This window comes from Mustela nigripes, chromosome 5 (genome assembly GCF_022355385.1).
Source record: "Mustela nigripes isolate SB6536 chromosome 5, MUSNIG.SB6536, whole genome shotgun sequence".
In the NCBI taxonomy this organism is placed as follows: Eukaryota; Metazoa; Chordata; class Mammalia; order Carnivora; family Mustelidae; genus Mustela; species Mustela nigripes.
This window is the reverse complement of record NC_081561.1, coordinates 137,496,399-137,517,269: the sequence shown is the minus strand read 5'-3', so window position 1 is coordinate 137,517,269 and position 20,871 is coordinate 137,496,399. Positions and strand designations below refer to the sequence as shown.

At 44.5% G+C, this 20,871-nt stretch overlaps 1 protein-coding gene across 2 annotated transcripts in view; it reads left to right on the top strand.

Moving 5' to 3' along the window:
- The first annotated feature begins 255 nt into the window (after positions 1–255).
- CNKSR3 (CNKSR family member 3) overlaps positions 256–20,871 on the top strand; it is an 88,789-nt gene continuing 68,173 nt past the window's right edge. The window contains exon 1 of one of the 2 annotated variants that reach the window (XM_059401305.1): positions 256–345. Coding sequence is in view for 1 of the 2 variants with exons in the window: in XM_059401304.1 (XP_059257287.1) it covers positions 294–345 (52 nt within the window). In the remaining variant the exon portion in view is untranslated. The remainder of the gene's footprint in view (positions 346–20,871) is intronic. The other variant, XM_059401304.1, reaches the window with a different exon arrangement.

Here is a 20,871-nt window from a genome sequence, read left to right as displayed (position 1 = left end):
AGCTGCAGCTGTGCCCGGGCTCCCGGCGGCGACGGGGAGGAGGAGGAGCTGCAGCTGGACGGTGGCAGCTGGAGGAGGAGCCGCGCGACTGTCCCGTGTGCCCGGGAGGGGGCCGCGCTGTCCTGGCTTAGCCGCTCTGGGATGACCCGCTGACCGCGGCCATGCAGCCTTGACGGGGCGCTCGGGCGCACCGGGACCAGCCGCGGGGCGCGCCCTCTCGGGGAGGACAGCGGGCCGGGGTAGTAAGACTTGAACCGCCGACTCTCGCCCAGCTGGGAGCAAAGCCGTGCACCATGGAACCCGTGACCAAGTGGAGCCCCAAGCAAGTGGTGGACTGGACTAGAGGTGAGCGGGTCTGGGGGTGGGGGTGCCCGGCGCGTCCAGTCCAGGGATGGGGCGGGCGGGGAGCTGGGCGGGGGGGGGGGGGGCTCAGCCGCTCTTCGGGCGAGACGCGTTGAGAGCGCAGCGCGGTGACAATACAAACTTCTTCCAAGTGGTTTGTGCATCCCTAACTCTTGTGCCTGCTTTGGGGGTGCGGATGTGGCAAGCCGAGGGGAGATGGGCGCTCCGTGGACAGCGAGGGCTGGGGGTGCGGATCTCGGGGCTCGCGGGGGAGCGCTGGACCCGGGCGCCTTCCCTGCCTGCGTGCGCTGCCGCGCTCCTAGGCTGCGGGTCCCGGGGCTGGGAGGCACAAGGCGCCTTTGTGTGGGCGGCTCCCCTCGGACCTCGTAAATGCCGCCTGCCCAGAGAGTTCGCAGGCGTGACGGGGCGGTTGGACAGGTAGAGACTCCAGCGGCTCGCCGAGCCTCTGTTTTTGTTGGAGGCGGCGAGAGGGCAGCCCAGGAGCCAGCATTGAGGCGTTCGCGCCGGGGAGAAGCCTTGAGCCAGACTCCCCGGACTCGGTGACTTGCTCGAGAAGGTGCCAGTACCGCCTGTGCACTGCATTATTATTATTATTTATTTTATTATTATATTTTTTAGGCCACATTTAGACCTCGGGAAGAAGAGATCTGTTAGAATAACTGTCCCGGGTTGTACAGTATTGGGGATGAGGACAAACAGTGGGGTGGGGTGGTAATGGGTGATTGAGCAGGGATAGAAGCTCCTAGGTCCAGTGGTCTGGCTTGCTTTTTTATGCCTCCTAGTATTTCCAAGGAGGAGTGATGAGTTTCCTCAAGCCTCTTCGTACTCTTCCAAAGAAACGAAGCGCACAGAAACAACCACTGTTTTCATGGATTCCTCCCCCCCCCCCCAGCTTATCATCTCTTTTGTTTCAAGTTACTATTTTTTCTTTTTACTATTTTCTTTCTTCTATCTACTCTTCCAGGTGAGGAATGGTGTCCTTTCTCAGTAATAATAACTAGAATTGTATAGCGCTTTACGGTTTGCTAAGAACTCTCTGTTATTGCCTTTGGTCATCCCAGTAAACCTGTGAGGTAGGTAATACTGGTAAGATCAGGTCATCTTTCCAACTGTCTCACCCATGGCTGGGGCGTCATGGAAACTGGTCACCTCTGCATCTCATTTCTCATGCCTGCATAGTACACAGAGACCATGTGGAATGGGATATTCTAGATCTATGGGACATTATGGGATGTGTCAGTGGGGAATGCTTGATCATTTACATTGGGAGCAGGAAAGGGATGTAGTTCTGAGAAGAGCTTTGTCCAGGGACCAGAATTTCCTGGGTTCTTATTTAAAATGAGGATGAAAACAACACAGATGTGTGCATTGGTGATTGGTTTGCCCAGGTAAAGAGTAAATAGCATTGCCAGTGCTTGCCACAAGACATTAGCTTAAAAGCTTGTAAGTTCCTAGGCCCTGTTTTGCAACTGGATACCTTTTCCCTGTTCAAGATACTGCTGGATTCCCCAACCAGGGACTTGCCAAGACTGAGTTGGTTGATCTGCTTTACCTATGTGTTTATCATAGAAGCAGCTCAAGTAAAAGATGATTTTCAGCAGTGTTTGACCTCCAGAGCTGTTCTGTCCGATAGCATAGCCACATGTGGCTCTTCAGCCCTGGCGGTGGGCTGGTCAAAATTGTAAGGTGTTGTAAGTGTAAGATAAACATAAATGAAGTCTTAGTGCAAGGAAATGAGTGTATATTATCTCAATTTTTCATTTTTTACTACATGTTGAGGTGACTATTTTTGGGTATATTGGGTTAAATAAAATTTATGATTAAAATTAACTTCACCTGCTTATTTTTATCTTAATTGTGGCCTCTAAAAAGTGAGAAATTACACACATGAGTCACATTTGTGGCATGCAGTATATTTTTCTTGGAGCTGTACTGCTCCGGAGTCAAGAAAGGGTTACAGTTTATCACTCTGGTTTTCCTGAGTCCCTGCCAGCCTACTTGATAACGTACAACTAGAAAAATGGTAACAGGCACACAGGAAGATTATGGAGTGAGATCTTCACACCCTCAAGATTCGTGTCTTTTTTTTTTTTTTTTGGGTCCCTCTTGGGATTGGGACAAGAGAAGTGTAAATTCATATCCTGTTATGTTTGTTTAGCATCTAAAAGGAAGAGCAGATTCAAAGGTTTTTGGCATCCAGTTCCCTTAACGTTAGGACTTGGGATTGCTTTCATTTAGGAAAAGTTTCCTACTGATGTGAAAGAGCAGATATGAGTGGTTCAATATCTCGGTATCAGGAGCACTGGACACTGATTAGGTTACATACCTGTGGTTAGTGTGTGGCAACTCGATATGGAATGGTTGTGCCCTTTTGGACCCTTAAATACAGCCTCATAGAATGACCTGGATACTTTCTGTCTTAGAACCTAGAAAAGATAACAGGAGTAAGTGTGGCAAACTCTTAGGCAAGAGGCAGCACTCTCCCAAATTGCATGACACATTACTTGAATATTTCTCATAGTAATGATGTGAAAGTATTGACTCAAAAGTCAAAAGTCAACTGTTGACTTATGCAAACTTGTTTGCTTATATGACTATTTTTAGTTGTCTTTGCTAACCTCTCTGCACAGCCCCCACTTTATAAATACATCCTACTGATAAGAAGTTCTTCATGTAGATTTTGCCTTGGTGGTGCTGCACGAGTATGGTGGGGGTGACTGTGAGCCCTGTAGAAAGAAAGCCTTGGATTTAAAACTGTCTAAACCTGACCACGGTTTACAGCGTGCTCTCTCTCGTGTTGATGTTGGGAGGCAGGAGCGTGCATTAGGAAAAGGGGTTTGTGTCTACAGAATGAATGAATTCGTGTGGGTTTTATTCTTATTTTATTATTGTTAAAATTTTTGTTTGTATGAATCTTTAGCTATACTGTCACCATTTTCATCATAATATTAGGAGATCCTCAGTAAATCTTAGCAGCGTGTTAGGCTCAGATCTCCGCATGGTACGAGTATTCACTCTTTTAATGTGGGTAAACACGTTTTGAGGTAGGAACAGATATTTCCATTATTTCCATTTTGTAGTTCTGTTCTGAGCATGGAAAGGTCCAGTACCCTGATCAGTGTCACACAATGGGGAAGGGACAGCGGCATTTGAGCCCAGGTGCCTTGGTTTTAACTCTGTCTTCTCAGGAGGTTCTCATTCTTAGAGGACTCTAGAATCTTTACCACATTGATGAGCAGACCGTCAGGGTTCCCATGATGGGAGTTACTAATACCCTGTTAGTGGAACAGAGTTGTCTGGTATATATGTGTCTTCTCCTGCCTGTTTGGTAGGATTATTTGTAAATCAAATTAATTCATAGTTCATGGCACCCTGTCTTTAAATAATTCTAAAGGCTTTTGCAAAGCAAATGATCTTTTATAATGTCTATCAGGTGAGAATAGGGTGTGGTGCCCATAACTGAAAATCCAGTTTACAGGAGTAAACCCAATGGGACTGCTGATTTTCTCTTGTAAAAGAAGTCTGGAAATGGGGAATTTAGAAGTAGACGGGGGCTTCCATGGTTCCACCAGGGGCCCAGGCTCCTTCAGCCATCCTGTTCAGCCATTCTTAGCATGTGGTAAGCAAGTCATGTTTATCTTCACACTTCATGCCACAGCGCAGGGTGGCTGTTCGCCTCCAGGATCTTGCCTTTATTCCAGGCGGGTAAAAGGAGACCCAGCAAAGACGAAAGACGGGTGATAGCCAGGTCTTCTCCTGGAAGTTTCATCAAGGGAGGGGGCTTACATCTCACTTGCCAGCGCTCCTACATAGCCCCATGCTGCAAGGGAGGCTAGCACCTCCCTGTTGGAGGGGGGGTGGGTGGGTGGGGGGGGGAGGGGGGGGGGGGGGGGGGGGTGGGGGTGGGAGTGGGGGAGGAGTTTACTTGGGTCCATTGTTGACCTGAGAAAATTTGGACTTTGTTCAGTGAGGAAGAAAGGGGGGTGGTTGGACAATAGATACTGGTAAGCGGCCGGTAGTGTCTGACACACAGTCATTTATATGTACTGATCTTTATGGATTAGTTCTCGGAGTAGGAGACCTGTCATAATGTCCCACATACCGCAAGCCCGTGGGTCCACCCTGTTTTAGAACTGGCGTTCTGTTTTTATTCCTGTTCAGCTTTCTCAGGTCAAAAACCATACGTTATATGAAGTCTTTTTCTCTGAGTTTGATTTAAATATTAGAAGCTGCATTGTAAAGCACAGCTACCCAAGTTGTGTTTCTGTTTCCAGACCACTGGGGATTATCTTTGACAAGGTGGACCGCTGATTTGTCCCCAGAAGCTCTGTTGGTCTTTGATTGGCTTGGCATGGGTAGGTTCTCAGTAAGTGTGTTGTGGAGTGAGCACATCTCTAATACCCTGCTTTAGTGGCAGAGAAGAAGACCCTCTGGCCAGCTTCTTGTACCTAGCATGGGTACCATTTCCCTATCATGAACCTCCAGTGAAGGGTTTCTTGCTTCAGGTGTGAGCCTGTGGGGTTCAGGGCATTTGCTAATTCTCTGTTCTCTGGCCATCAGCACTGCTCTTGCCTGTACAGTGTGTACAGTGTAACAGTGTGTCTGTTAGTATGTGGGACATCAGCAGTCTTAAAGCGCCTCCCTGTTTGGTCCTGGAGGGGCTGGAATTTCCATGTTATCTGTAGAGATCTGGTACACTGTAGGTCAACTCCAGGGTCAGACTCTTAGGCCCCTCCTGCTGCTGTCCATGCAGAGGCCAGTGCTTCCCACAGACCTGACTGCAGTTAGGTTAGACTTTTTCCATTAGCCTCGGTGGCCCGTGAAAAAGGAAGGTCCTTTTCTTTTGACATTGGTACATCTCCCTCGTGGGTGAGAAGCTCTTCTTTTTATTCCACTGTTCCTGGTGTTAGTCTATTTCTTGGGTCTTGCCATAAAGTTATCTTAATCATAAGGATAGAAAAACAGTTTTTGAAGCATTTATTGTGTGTCAGCCACTGTGCAAAGTGCTTTATTTGGACTCATATGGTTCTTAGAAAACCCAGTGACGTGTACAGACCATTACTAATGCATGTTAAAGATGGAGAAACCGAAGCAGAGGGAGAGGGAGAGAGAGAGAGAGAGAACTTACTCAGGGTCCTGTATTTATAAGCTGTGGCGCTCGTAAACACGCCCCCCCCATGACGTCATTAATTCCACAGTCTGCAGGAGGTCAGGGGAGCTCCACGGTGAGGGTGGGCTCTGCAGTCAAACTCGGGAGCTGTACCCCCATTCTACCCTGAATTGTGTGGTCTCGTTTATACGAGTAAATTGCTACTCCTTGTTTTTATTGCTTCCTCTCTTTTATTCTGTAGCTCCAGGTCACATGTTTTCTTCTCTGAGCCATCAGGTCTGTCATAAGGCTGCCTCCTCCATGCAGGGACCCCAGTTTGTTGCCAGGAAATTTCCCTGCCATCTGACAACCACTCAGAGGACCCAGGGCAGGATTTTCAGCCGATCAGGAAGGTTCTTGGTTAGCTGAGTGACAGATGTCTCTTGCCAATATCGTGAACTTTCTTTGGGTAAAGAAATCCAATTTGTATTATCTCAACTTTTTAAAATTTTACTAATAACTGGACTTCCAGTGGGCACAGCATTAGGGCTGGCTTATGCTGTCATAGGGTAGCTGCTGTCTGGTCCCCGGTCCTGACCAGTGGTCCACGTCACCTGGGAGCTTGTTGGAGATGCAGAAGCTCATGCCTACTGAGTCAGAGTCTGCATTTTCACAAGAGCCCCTGGTGATTCGTGTGATCTTCAGAGTTTGAGAAGCACTGCTGGAGCACGGAGCTGCAAACCCATTTTTCTACTCTGCTGGTAGGTTCTGCAGTCTGATCTGGCACGGGCTCAGTGTGTTTTATTTAAGCCCTTACATGATGGCACTTAATTTGAGGATGCTTGACTTGGCCACTAATTAAAGCAAAAAGACCATCTTAGGGTGTGTGCTTGTATTTATAAGCACCACCTAGCAACGGCATCAGGTAATTCTCTGCACGCCTGAAGGAGACCTTTCCCATGAGGTTTCTTACATATGACTGGGGACTTGAAGAGTTCTCTTAACAATCTTTGTGTGTGTGTGTGTGTGTGTGTGTTGTTTTGTTTTGTTTTTAAAACAGGTGGTCAGAAGGGAGTTGTGGGGTGGTTCATGGGCACCGTGATTTAGTGTGTTGTCCGGATTGTCCGGTGAACGTGGGAGGGTGAGGAGGGCTTTGGTGATTGACTGCACAGGGTTTACCATGGTTAGCAGATTTGTAAGACGATTTTACTGTTGGTAAAAATGACACAGAATGTTATTTTGGGAGTAAGCAGAGCAGCTCTCAAAATTGAAAAGTGTGTGCTGTGCCAAGGCCAGGTGTCTGGGTTCTGTGTCCATAAGGGTTGGGAGTGACCTCTTCATGCTCCAGGCTCCCCTGTAGGCCCTTCCTGTGTTCACACCATTGCATGGAGCTGTGGGGACCTCTCTTCTCCGTCTTGCACTCTGGGTCATCACTTCTAGTTCTGATCATTTGTAGCCTGTTGGGTTCTAGCTCTGGGACGTTCGTGTTCTCACCTTGATGTCCCATTTTACTCTCCTTCTGTGGTATTCGTAGAGTTTTCATCTTTCAGCTTCTAATAAATAAAGCCAAGTTTTATTGACATGAGCTCTGCAGAGCTCTTCCATGTTCATTCCTTTCTGAGCCCTCACAAGCCCGAGAGATGTGCGGTAAAGGCATCTCTCTGTTGCAGATGAAGAAATTTTGGTTTTTGGTGTTAAATGAATTGGCCAAGATCAAAGGCCAGGAATTGGGACCAGACTCCCCAGGCTTCTGTTCTCTTGTTCTGTCCACTCCAAACCTGGTTCCTCCTCTGGCCAAGGTGGGTATTTTTTGTTTCCTAATGGGCAGATGTGGAAAGGGGCAGCTGCAAAGAACCTCTGACTTTTTTGTTTCCTGATTATCTCCTTAGGATTTATACTCATGGGACACAGGCCTTTTCTTTCTTTTTTTCTTTCTTTTTTCAGCTATATAGCCTAAGCAGGCCCCTGCCCGTTTTGAACCTGACCCTTTAGCATTCTAGACGCTTACTGCTAGTTATTTATCTCCTTGTGGTTTGTTGATTGTGTTGTATTGTATTGCAGCTCAGTAATGGAATACATCATTCCTTTTTTTGACACTCCTAATTTTTGAGTGCAATGTTATAATGTTTTGTCTATGATGTAATCAGTAGTTCTATTTGGTGGAATCATAACACATACACATATAAACACATTTCCTGCTTACCTTTGATTATTCACAGTGACTTCATTTTAAATGCTTTTTTAAAAGAAGGTTTTATTTATTTATTTGTCAGAGAGAAAGAGAGAGTGCGCAGAAGCAGGGGGAGTGGCAGGCAGAGGGATAAACAGGCTCCTCACTGATCAAGGATCTGGATGCAGGACTTAATCCCAGGACCTGGGATGAAGATCTGAGCTGAAGGCAGATGCTTAACCGACTGAGCCACCCAGGCGCCCCTCATTTCAAGTGCTTTCAGAGAGAAGGTCAGGGAGTTACAGTGAACGATACATAGGCGTTGGAATAAAATAAAACTGCATTCAGGTTCTGTGTTTAATACTAACTGGTTTGAAAGGTTGGGTAAGTATCTTATGGTCTTCAAGCCTTGCTGAGATTTCTCATCTGTAAAATGGGACTGAGAATAACCAATACACAGGGTTTTAGTTACAATTAAAATAGGCCATATAGGGAATATATAGCATATAAATGTTCATACACTTATTGGTGATTAATTTGTAATAACTCCAAGTTAATATGTACTATAATTGGATTTTATTTTTGTTTGAATATTTAACAGTGTTGTGTTAAACAGTGTTGTGTTTCAGACTATCTGGCGGATAGTCACCTTTCACACGTTTACTAATAACGTAGAACAATTCCATCCTCCCTCTTATTGGTATATGGGTCGTATGTTAAATCATCTTTATTTTCTGTTTTTACCTCATGTTCCCTTGGACACTTTGGGGACCTTAGAGGGAGGGAGGTGTTATCATAGAACAGTTGTGTAGTAGCGTTCTTGGAAAGAGCTTAGGAGCAAGAGTTTAGGAGGAAGACTCATGTTGTGACAATTCTACCCGGCAGTAAAAAGAGTTTCTTAATTACTTAGGACCTGCTAAGTTCCACATACTGGTCTAGGTGCAAGCATCTAGCTGGGTCCATGCTTTACTACAGGGTTGGCAGACAACAGTAACAACAACCACAACAAAAGAGACCAACAGCCAGTGCTAAGGCCCTGAGGTACAAATTAAATTGGTGTGTTTGAGAAAATTGGAAATGTGGGGTCCTGAAGAGCAGGGATGATGGTGGGGGGGGGTAGGCGGGGGCGGGGTGGCGAGTAGAGATGGGGTGAGAAGATACACAGAGGCCAGAACCTCTAGGGTCTTACAAATCTTGATCAGGTGTTTGCAGTTTTTTCTGGTTGTTGTAGAAAGCAGGGGAGTGACAAATTTGATTTGGATTCTGGGGCAGAAGTGAATTTAGGGCATCCAGTTGGCATGTAGTACACTTTTCTGGAGATGATGGCATTTTGGACTAAGGTTTTGGTGGCTCCGGCATTTGAGAAGCCAAGTTCTGGATAGAGTTGGTTCATTGATAGATCATTTTGAAATTGTATTTGAAATTGTGATGTCTATATTTTTGTGTGTGTCTGTTTTCCTTCCTAGGAGAGCTCCCACCCTCCCCTCATCCTGATTACTCTCTTGTCATTTAAATAGAGGGTGTAATCTGTCTTTCTGTGTTCACATGCTTTGTTCCCGGTATTGTTCTTTCCTGGCACATTTTGCTGGGAGCTACAGTTTCTGAAGCTGTTTATTCATCTATGAATAGGGGTTTTGTGAAAGTGGACATAGCCTACTTTGTTTTCTTTGACATCAAATGGCTGATTGAACAGTTTTTAACCTGGGATCAGAAGGGCAAATGCAGTTGTGTTTATTAGAGCAAAACAGTTCCTTAGAATGCAGACCAGTAGGTTGTAAAAGCTAGAAAGCTTTCTGTAGGAACACTTAAAAAAGTGTTTGGGTCCAAGGAACCCACAGACAGATCTCATTTAAAATAGTTTTGCTCCATTGCAAGACTATCCTACTTGTGCTTTAGAAAAGAGAGCCACCATACTTTTGGTTGAATAGATGGTGTACTGAGGAATTTTCAGCAGGTTAGAGTTGAACACATTTTTAAACACTTAATCTATTACTTATCAACAGGGTAGAGTGGGAGGTAGGTAGGCTTATGGGAGAATAACCTGGAAGCTTACTACTCCCTTCCCCCCAAGAAGAAAATCTGCCAGCCCTTTGAGAGGAGAAACCCCCACGTGTTATCTATCAGAAAAGGCGGTGATTCTGATAATCTGAATCATGCTTTCCTGAGGAAAACCTTTTAGTGAAAGGAAACATTCTATTTCCTATTTTCAGAGATTTGCGGCAGAGGGGAAATTCAGTGCTTTTGGGTTTAGTAGTAGTAGTAGTTGTGTGTGTGTGTGTGTGCGTGTGTGTGTGCATGTGTCCAAGTTGAACCTATGTTAATTGAATGGTCTTTCATGTTCCCAGAGTAATTTTATATTACAGTGTTTTCAAGAGAGTCAAGTCAAACTACCTGGAATATGATCGTTGAGATAGGAAAACTAGCTTTTTATGGAGAGTGGACCAGACTTCTTATAATGCCTGTTGAAATGGTGAGCACATTGTTAACATGGATTCCAGCCGGAGTCCTGCAAGAACCACGTGCAGATAACATGGCTGTGAGAAGTGACTGTCTATGCTAAAGCAAAAAGCGTTAGTAACGGTATGGAAAAAACCCACAAACATTTCTTGTTAGAGTATGTCTGGAGACATGTAGTGCAAAGTGGTCTAGTTGAGCGAAGTTGGAGAATCTTAGAGAAGATTGGTGAAGAAAGACCATTTTGGATGTGGATGGATTCTTGGTTCTTATCTGGTACTGTTGGTTCTAATCTGCACATGCAGTGACCACCTATCAATATATGAATATTGGGCCTGACTCCTGACGTTTTTAAGCTGAGATTTTCTTGAGACCCTTTCCCAGTCTCATACATGGGGCACCCCCAACCCCAACATCTCATCGTTGTTGTTCTTGAACTTACTTTTTCAGCATCAACATGGGCTGGGAGCTTAAATGTGTGAATTCCCAGGCCCCACCCCAGACCCACAGAACCAGAGGCTCTGGGGGTGAGACCCAGGAATCTATCTGTGTTGTATCAAGTCCCTCTGGAGAGTATGGTGCTGGCTAAAATTTGAGGACCATTGGTTTATACCACTCATGTAGAACATTCAAAAATCAATGATTTAAGGCAGACTGTCCCCCATAATTCCTTCCACAGTTCATTTTTAAGTAATACATAATGATCACTTAGGAAGCAGAGCTTTTCCAGTAGAAATGGTTGTTACATATTTCAGTGGATGAGTTAACGTACCGCTGACTTTTGAGTGTCCTTTCCACAGAGCGGGCAGGGAAGGGTCAAAGCTGTTAACCTGTGGGCTCCTAGCCAGCTGCTCCACGCGGGACCCAGGGGATCCTTTTGTTGTGTACCTCTGAGCCCTCAGCCCCAGAAAAACACAGAAGAAGAGGAATGTTTCATGGTCAGAAGGGACCCATTTAGGTTTTGGATGGAATTTCCAGACCTTGCTCTAATTGAGGAGCAGAATGTAACACCCCCGTCCCCCATTCCATTTTGAGAGAGGGTGGATGGTGGGTGTCTCATTTAGCACTCAGGTTTTGGCTTTGAACTGGGCAAGCAGATGCAGAGAGAAGTGAGGGAAAGAAGAATCAGGGAAGAGAATTCCTCAGAGCAGCTCAAGGTGAAAAGCTCTTTTGTCTGAGTGCATGGACACTAGAATTTGGGGAGCCTGCCTCCCACAGTTGTCCAAGGCCAGGAGAGTCCAAAATACAAAAGGTACTACAGAAATGGACATGAAGACCAGGATTGGCACTGGAACTTGCAACAAGAGTTGCAAACTCAGAGGCCTTTGGGGGCCAGGCAGACAGTGTCTAAAATGGAAACGCAGGAGTATGTGAGTCAGGAGGAAGTGGCCAACAGTGTGGCAAACCCAAAGACACAGTCGTTGGCTCAGTTTCTGCTGACTAGACCTACAGTTTCCAGATCTTCTAATTTTTGTTGTTTTTTTTGTTGTTGTTGTTGTCGTCATCACAACGAAGCTGGAAATCTGGCATTGTATGTGACATCTCCCAGTTTTTAGAAAACCATTTACTTTTTTTTTTTTTTTTTAATTGGACAAACAAAATATGTCTGTGGGCCTGTTTGTATTTCCCTCTGTGGACAGCCATGGTTGGGTGTTAATTGCCTAAGTGAGAAACATACCTATAAGAGGTCAATACAATGAGCTCTACAGTAATCCATCAATTACTTAGCAAACCTGTTTCTTATATATAACTTCATTTTGCTCCTTAACTAGTTCCATTATTCCTAACATTGCAATATGTAATTCCATACAGGTATTGTTAGGCCAAAAATACCAATGCTTTAACGGATGTATGTAGCAGACTATTAGGTAGTTACTCTTCAGTAAGAAAACAGGAATTTGGCTTCTCTTGATTGCGTTTGTTTTGCCATTGGCTCTGTGGGATTAGCCCCTGACAGAAGCTGTTTCTGTTTGTACGGGAAGATTGCATTCATACATAAATTCGTTCATTTTAAAGTAGGGTATATGTTCCAGATTTTTGTGCTAATTGTGGGGTGCTGTTTGATTTAGTAAGTTGACAGTTGACTTCAGGGCCATTTCTTGAAAAACAAAACAAAAACAAGAAAAGTGCTAGTGTGAGTATTTTCAGCGGGGTAGCACTCACCCCAAAATGCAATCTGTAAACTTCTCAACTGTAATTACGGAGAATTTTAATCTTTTCATTTGCTTTGTAAGTACATAGTCTGTATAGTCCGTATGACATACACATAATATAAGTATATAGACCACACACACACACACACACACATATTCATTATAGATAGTCTTCAGTTAAATCTTTATTAATAAAGTTTTTATTTCAACCATTAATTTCCTTTAAAAGGCATAGAGAAAATTTCTCTCCTTTTTACTTCTCTTTTTTTTTGAAGATTTTATTTATTTGATAGAGAGAGAGGTCACAAGAAGGCAGAAAGGCAGGCAGAGACAGAGGGGAAGCAGGCTCCCCGCTGAGCAGAGAGCCCCCCGATGTGGGACTCAATCCCAGGCCTCTGAGATTATGACCTGAGTCGAAGGCAGAGGCTCAGCCCACTGAGCCACCCAGGTGCCCTCTCTCCTTTTTGATACCAGTTAAATCTGATTTACGCTAGGGACAAAAAGATGAGTCAGTTACAGAGGAAGCCTGTTGTCAAGAAGCTCATGGCTTAGTAAGGAGGGAGCAGTTAGCAGGTGACGTTGAGTTGCTGTATGTGCTAGGCCTTTGCTAGGACATTTTGTGAATTAATCTCGTTAGTCCTCAAAATGCTTTTTTGACAGGGCCACTGTAATTGTCTTCATTTTAGAGTTAAAGAAACCAGGCCCTGACCTCGCTGAGGTTGCGTGATAAGTAAATGGGGTTTGAATCCAGACACATTTGATTCCTGAACCTGACCTGTCGCCTAGCTGCCCTTTGGCAGGACCGACGTAAGTTGGCCGGTAATAAGTTTTGAGGGCAAGGGAAAACATTCACGTTATTAATGGTATGATTTGAATTGAACTGTGTAAATTTAATCTGTAATTTTACCACCCAATAAAAAAAATGTATAGAGAAAACTCTTTTTCTTTATTATTTTTGTGTGTGTGTGTGTTTTTTTTTTTTTTTTTGAGAGAGAGAGTGTGTGTGTATGTGCGTGCAGGTGCATGGGGGTGGAGGGAGAGGCACAGAGAGAGAGGATCCTAAGCAGGCTCCATGCCAAGCACAGAGCCCAGGGCAGGGTTTGACCTTATGATTCCGAGATCATGACCTGAGCTGAAATCAAGAATTGGTCGCTTAACCAACTGAGCCACCCAGGCACCAACTATTTCATTTCTTTTTAAAAAATTCACATTGAGATATTACCTTACACCAGTTAGAATGGCCAAAATTAGCAAGACAGGAAACAACACGTGTTGGAGGGGATGTGGAGAAAGGGGAACCCTCTTACACTGTTGGTGGGAATGCAAGTTGGTGCAGCCTCTTTGGAGAACAGTGTGGAGATTCCTCAAGAAATTAAAAATAGAGCTTTCCTATGACCCTGCAATTGCACTCCTGGGTATTTACCCCAAAGATACAGATAGAGTGAAAAGAAGGGCCATCTGTACCCCAATGTTTATAGCAGCAATGGCCACAGCCGCCAAATTATGGAAAGAACCAAGATGCCCTTCAACGGACGAATGGATAAGGAAGATGTGGTCCATATCACTATGGAGTATTATGCCTCCATCAGAAAGGATGAATACCCAACTTTTGTAGCAACATGGACGGGACTGGAAGAGATTATGCTGAGTGAAATAAGTCAAGCAGAGAGAGTCAATTATCATATGGTTTCACTTATTTGTGGAGCATAACAAAGAGCATGGAGGACAAGGGAAGATGGAGAGGAGAAGGGAGTTGGGGGAAATTGGAAGGGGAGGTGAACCATGAGAGACTGTGGACTCTGAAAAACAATATGAGGGGTTTGAAGTGGTGGGGGGGTGGGAGGTTGGGGTACCAGGTGGTGGGTATTAGAGAGGGCACAGATTGCATGGAGCACTGGGTGTGGTGCAAAAATAATGAATACTGTTATGCTGAAAATAAATATAATTTAAAAATTTTTTTTGATTGGGCTGTTGTAAAAGGGGGAAAGGTGGATTTTTCAAATATATTTAATAGCGATGATGTAACCTTTAGATATCACTTGATGATATTAGGTTCTAGTTTTCTTGTAAGTTATAATTCTGAGATTGTGTGAATATACATTAAAAAATGGAGAGGGACTGGGAGGAAATACATTATAGTGCCAGCATGGGTTATCTCTGGATGATAGGATTAAAGGTGGCTTTTATTCTCTTGTATCAATGAAGAGAAATGTTTTTTGTCTTGTACTGAGAGCCATGGCTACTTTCTACTTGGCTTTTTATTTTCAGGATGCTTGGGAATCAGAAAAGATGCGAAGATCAACATGGGAAAGAATGTTGGATGCATTTTCTTGTCTTTTCAGGACCTTGATGCCCCAAGTTTTGGCTGCCTTAGCAGCTCTCTGTTACCTTCAAACAGCTAGCATGTCCTTGTTTTGTTTTTGTTTTGTTTTTGTCTTGTGTAGGCTGGTTTGTCCAGCACAGCCAGGTGTGTGCAGTTGTGCTGTATGAAGGCAAAACTTCAGGAGCACTTAGATTTTAGTGGGCAAAAGAGTCACTAGTACAGACCAAATGGTTCGTGGCCCTAACTGCCAGGGTCTGCTAATGTTATAGGTGGGGGAGCCACATGTTTAGAAGGCAGCCCCGTATGTCTTTAGCTGGTGGTCTGTGAACCACAGTTTGAGAGCCACTGACCTTTAGGAACTTTGTTCGTAATTCACTGGGGAAACGATAGAAAAGTTTGAATGGAGGCATGTTGCCCCTAGAATTGTGGGAAATGGGAAGGACTTTGAGGAGGAGTGATTAGAGGTTAAGAGACCTACTCTACAGGGCATTTTGGGGTCCTCAGTGCTGAAGAGGCCTGAGAAGCCTTGGGAACAAAAGCAGGGGGGAGAGAACAGTGAGAGAGGTACTGCCCAGGAGTGGACTGGGAGCCCCAGCAGGGTCTGAACAGTGAGTGGTGGCAGAAGGGACTTACATATCCAGGATTGGTGGCTCCATGACTTCATGTGGCAGCACCAATAATGTGTGTTGAATTCTGGGCAGAGCTGTTTTGTAGGTTCAAGGGTGAACAAACCTATAGATACCAACCTCTAAAGCTCTTCCTATTTGTAGAAGATGCATCTTGCATGATGTGCCAGTGTCTTACATGATTCAAACTCTTAAGAAGACACAGTGCCCTCTCTTACTACAGCACTCTGATTGTCTCATGGTTTAATGAGGTGTAAATATGCCGCTTGGCACACGAAACATGTTAAAATAGGATAGTGTTAGCTGAAATTTAGGTCCTCATACTTGAGTGTGAAATGATGCAATATACATGAATATGACACCTAGAATTATTTCTGTACGGCACATTACAGGGTATGGGATGCAAAATAAAACAGAGGATTCAAGTCCTGTAGGACAGCATATAAATGTAGATACAAAAACAATGCTGATAAATGCAGAATTCATCCTGGAGTTGTCCCTGAAGTTTTGTCCAGTGCTTAGTGAGGTAAGCAGTTTTGGTTAACATGCTTGGTCATAATTGCTGTGTGGGTGGGGAAGCTCATTTCCTGAGATTAGTGCCTTCTTTGGGCTGCCAAAAGCAGGTGGGTGAGTGGAAGAACCAACCTGGAGAGAGCCAGGGGTGTAGAGGAATCTCCAAAAAGGAAGGGATGATGGGTCCCCCTGCAGTAGTTCGATATGGCCCATTTTTTTATTCATCCCAGCCAACTCTTAGACGTAGGTGTGATTTTTTCTGCGATATCCCTCAGGTAAAGTTAATAGGTTCTTTACTTAATAGGATCAGGTATAAAATCATAGATTATTTATTTTAGAACATCTTTCCCAGTGTTCTGAATGGCTAACATTTCTATTAAAACTTGCTAATTTCCCATGTATGATTTTTATATTCATACTGACTCCGTTTACCTGATACTCTGAAGTGAAGCCACTTGTCTTTCACATTCATTTTAGTTCTAGAAGCAAAGTTTTTTTTTTTTTTTTTTTAAGATTATTTATTTATTTATTTGCCAGACGGAGATCACAAGCAGGCAGAGAGAGCGGAGGAAGCAGGCTCCCCGTTGAGCAGAGAGCCCGATGCGGGGCTCAGTCCCAGGACCCTGGGATCATGACCTGAGCTGAAGGCAGGGGCTTAACCGACTGAGCCACCCAGGTGCCCCAGAAGCAAAGTTTCTGATGAAGTACTGTGCCACTAGGCCATATCAGGAGAAATAGAACTTTAACTCTTTGCCTTTAGCTAACTCTTGTCTGTTAACTATAGTGCCCTGTGAACTGGTACTCCCATCTGGTAAGGGTTCATAGTTCCATGTGTTCATCCAGCAAATACTTACTGAATGCCTACATTGTGCCAGGCAGTGTTCTAAGAGCTGAAGATACAAGAGTCAATAAAATAGATGATAGTTCCTATCTTCCTGGAGCTGCTCTTCTAGTGGGGGTAGACTTAGAATATGAGTAAAATTTGGTTCTATACTGTGGGGAAGGGATGCATAGGTGGATGTAGGAAGGGCGCAGGGAGTTTTAACCATGGTGACCAGGGAAAGATTTCAGTGAGCAATGAGGCTAACAGGTGAAGGAATGTTTTAGCAAAGGGAACAGCAAGTGCAAAAGCCCCGAGACAGCAGAGTGCCTGACATGTTGGAGAAGCAAGGGCTGCCACATGTGATTGGAGACCAGGTGGTGCAGAGCCTTAGAGGTCATTATACAATCAGTTGAGATAACTCACTACCTTCGGACCAGCCAGACATCATTATACATATTTGGCTTTAATTTGGTGTTTGGGGTGCTGTTGGAAGATTGGGAGCCGAGGAGTGCTACTTGATTTACATTTTAAGGTTGCATTGTTTGCTGCATCAAGAAGACTGAAGTGAGCAGGGGTGGAGTCAGGGAATAGTCCAGAAGCTAGGACAGCAATCTTGTGGAAGATGACACTCGCAGCCAGTGGTAGCTGTGGCCACTGTGAGAGGTGGCCATGTCCTGAGTGTTCTGAAAGGCCAGTAGCATTTGTTGGGAGATTGGATATTGGCGGAAGGCATACCTATCAAGTAAGTGTTTGGTCTAGAGGAGTTGGGATGAGACGGTTTAGGGAGTCAGATTTTAAAATTGCAGTGTGTTGTTTCCCAGGTGAGGCAGGTAGTCGGATGGATGTGTCTGGATTAATGGAGCAGGTGGGGACTGGTTCAAGACCAGTTGGGTCATAGACCCATCACCAAAAGAAGACAAATGAGTGAACAGGAAGGGAAGCCTGGGGAACCCAATCTTCGGAAGTCTGGAAGATGAGCAACCAGAAAGATGGTTGTGAATCTGCTGCCTGTAGCAGAACGGAGGCTAGAAGAGAGGGGGGTTCTGGAGGCCGGTGCCAGAGAGTATGCCCAGGAGGGGGCATCCCCCAGAAGGAGGGAGGACACACAGTCTGCTGGAGCATGTATCACAGTTGCGCAGATAAGGGGAGGACGCAGAGCTGGCCAGCATATTGAGCTGTGTGGAGGACTGGACAAATTTGTTTCAGTGGGTTGATGGCCGCGTATGTCTAAGGAAATCCAAGGGCAAACGGGAGAAGAGGACTTGACGTTTTGTGAGACCACCTGGTGTTAAAGCATCGGTTTATTCCCAGTATGACTGAGAATACTGGATGCATGTTGTTTTAATTCTTTAAAATCTGTATCCAAGCTTTGAAATAGGTAACTGTTTGGTAAGCGGCTCTTGGATCAATTCCTGTTACGCCAGTGGGGTAACAGTACACTGTAGATGATGCAGTCTCTTATTTTCATACTAACAAAGCCATTCATTTAGTGAATGACTGTGGACTGTGGCTTCCATAGAGAAGAGTTACTCAGGAGCCAACCTCTCTATCCCATTTGTTCCCACATTTTTTGGAAATGAAAATTTGGGTTCAAGTCAATAGCTCTCTGCCTGACTTCTGTGCTATTCTGTTGTTAACCCATTTAGGTTGGAAATGTTCATTATAGGTGGATCTAAAACCTTGGGAGAATTCCTTATTGGTGATGATTTACCTTCATATATTGTAAGATTTATCTGAAATACTCCGAATGCCATAAAACAATATATAAGTAGGGTTGGTTACAGCCTGTACATGGAGGCCATTCGTTAGCAAGAGTATTAGTGCAAACAGATAAACCCGTCAGCTTTACATATAAGTCATCAACTATTTATCGAGTACCTGTCGTATGTATTGTCTCCTTTAGGGGCCGTGAACAGCACGGAGTCCCTGGTGTCTTTGGCACCGTCTGTTGAGTAGAAGAGAGCGACAGGTCCATAGGCATTTCAGCTACAGGACATCCTAAGAGTGCAGAGGAGGAATATTTCATCAGAGTTGAATGGGTTGTGCATGAATGGCTTCTTGGAAGAAGCCATTTTCAAATCAAGACCTGTAGTATGAGCTGGCCTAGATTAGGGAGGGGAAAGGAAATATTTGGCAGAGAACTAAAAGGCAAGGGAGAGCCAGGCGTTTAAGTACTAGCTACTGAAAGAACTAGATTGTGCTACTCTCTGAGGAGGTTGAGTGGAGAGAAACGAGGCTGGAGAGGTGGTGTTGGGGGAATAGGGCAGATCACCAGGGCCCTACTTAGGCCTATGATCACGTGGAACCCAATGAAGGAGTTTTTTTTTTTAATATTTGATTTATTTATTTGACAGACAGAGGCACAGCGAGAGAGGGAACGCAAGCAAGGGGAGTGGGAGAGGGAGAAGCAGGCCCCCCATTGAGCAGGGAGCCTGACGCCAGGCCGATCCCAGGACCCTGGGATCATGATCCAGGCAGACACCCAACAACTGAGCCACCCAGGCGCCCTGCAATGAAGGGAGTTTTATGTATTTGAGCTCTTTTCTGGGGAATGAAGTGTGTGTGCCTGTATACATACGGAATATGCACACATATGTGTACTCACACACATATACATATACACTATACATGTATGTGTTTAGATTTTTTAAGGCTCCTGTATATTACTTGATTTGGGATTCTGTTAGGGAGGCACTAACTTGATTGATTCTAATGGAACATAGCAGGGTACTGGGGTTACGACCCAGACTGAACCTGAATCTCAAGAAGTATCGGTTAAAGGCTCTGTGTGAAAATTTACCTGACTTCCTGGGTGTTTATTTCCCGCGATCTATGAAATGTGAAACTGACGTAGCACAAGGAAACAGAAAAACTCTTCATTAGAATAAGAAGGCGCTGCTAAAACAGTGATCGGAGTTAGAGAAGCTGAAGTGTGGTGGTGGTGGGAGAGAAAACAGAAGGCGGCGAGGAAGGGAGAGGAGCAGCGCCTGCGGGTTGGGAGGGGCAGTTGGGCGCAGAGAGGAAGCGAAGTGCTTGGAGGAGTGCTGGAGGTCACACCTGGAGCTGTGGGTGTGCCGTGTGTTATCACCTCCAATCTGCTGCCCATGGCTGATTAATGATTGTTTCTAGCTCAGCATATAATGTTGTCTTTCTATGGTGAGCCAAAGCATAGCATAGCATTTGGAGGAATTTATTACCCAGAAGGAGTCAGAACTATCAGCCAAAGGTTAGGAAAGCTCCCGTTCCCCACCCCAGAAGGATGTTCTTTAAGGCGAGGCATGCCGTCCTTCTGCCCTTTCACTCTCAGCCTGGTGCAGTTGATAACCTGTATCTTGAAAACATTCGCTCTGAACATTTCAGACCCAGACCCGGGTGAATCACACTTGCTGTGCCAGATCCGGAAGCTGTCACATGGGTGTTCGTGTCTGAGGTCCTGAACTCTGGAAGAACATCGAGACTGTACTTAAAACTAATGGGGCTTGATTATGGTTGAATGAAAAAACCAAAGAAAGAACCCACCTCTGAAGGGTGTGGCTGCCCTTGCTCTTGCTTTGCATTGTTTCCCAGATTGTTGTGGGTGGTTGACATTGCCACATCATTCCCAGGGTTAAACATATACTCAGTTCTGGGAAAGCTTCCATCTTCCACGGTCTGCAATTACAATTCAGTGGAATGTGGTTTTAAAAATAATTTAACAAGGTAAAATTTTAGTTCTTAATAGTTACCATTTAAAAAACCAGTCAGTTTTTTTTTTTTTTTTTTTTTTTTCTTCTGTTCCCTTTTCTTCCCCACAATGATTTTTGAGTATGTGATGCCTGGGAAGACATCTGTCTCTATTACTTTACCTTCTCTGTATGTTTCAGCAACCTGGAACTCTGTTTTGTAACTTCTTTTTTACATCATTGGCCTTGTTTCCCATCTCGAGGTTTGTTTTTTGTTTCTCCTTCACCTATTTTTTTTTAAAGCCCTAGAATGCATATTACAGAAATATTTTATTAAGGTAGCATGCGTATTGGTACCTTTTTCCTATTTCCAATTTTAAAATTAACCTTAACTTGAACTAATACCATGTTTCAACTCTGGCACAGACATTCCATCTCCTAAAACCATGCTCTAATGAATGAAAGAGAAAAGGAACATTTCCTAAGACTAACAACAAAAGAAGAGAAAGTATAAATGCTTATAAGCAACTTTAGGAATTCAGGGTAGAATCTCAGGATCTAAGATAATCTATTTTATTAAATGCAGTTGTGGTAGATTTCCTGGAAGTGATCAGTGAGGTGAAATCAGTCTTTTATAATGACTTGTTATCAGGAGATCTGAAAACAATTTTGTGGGGTAAAGTAGGTAATTAGCA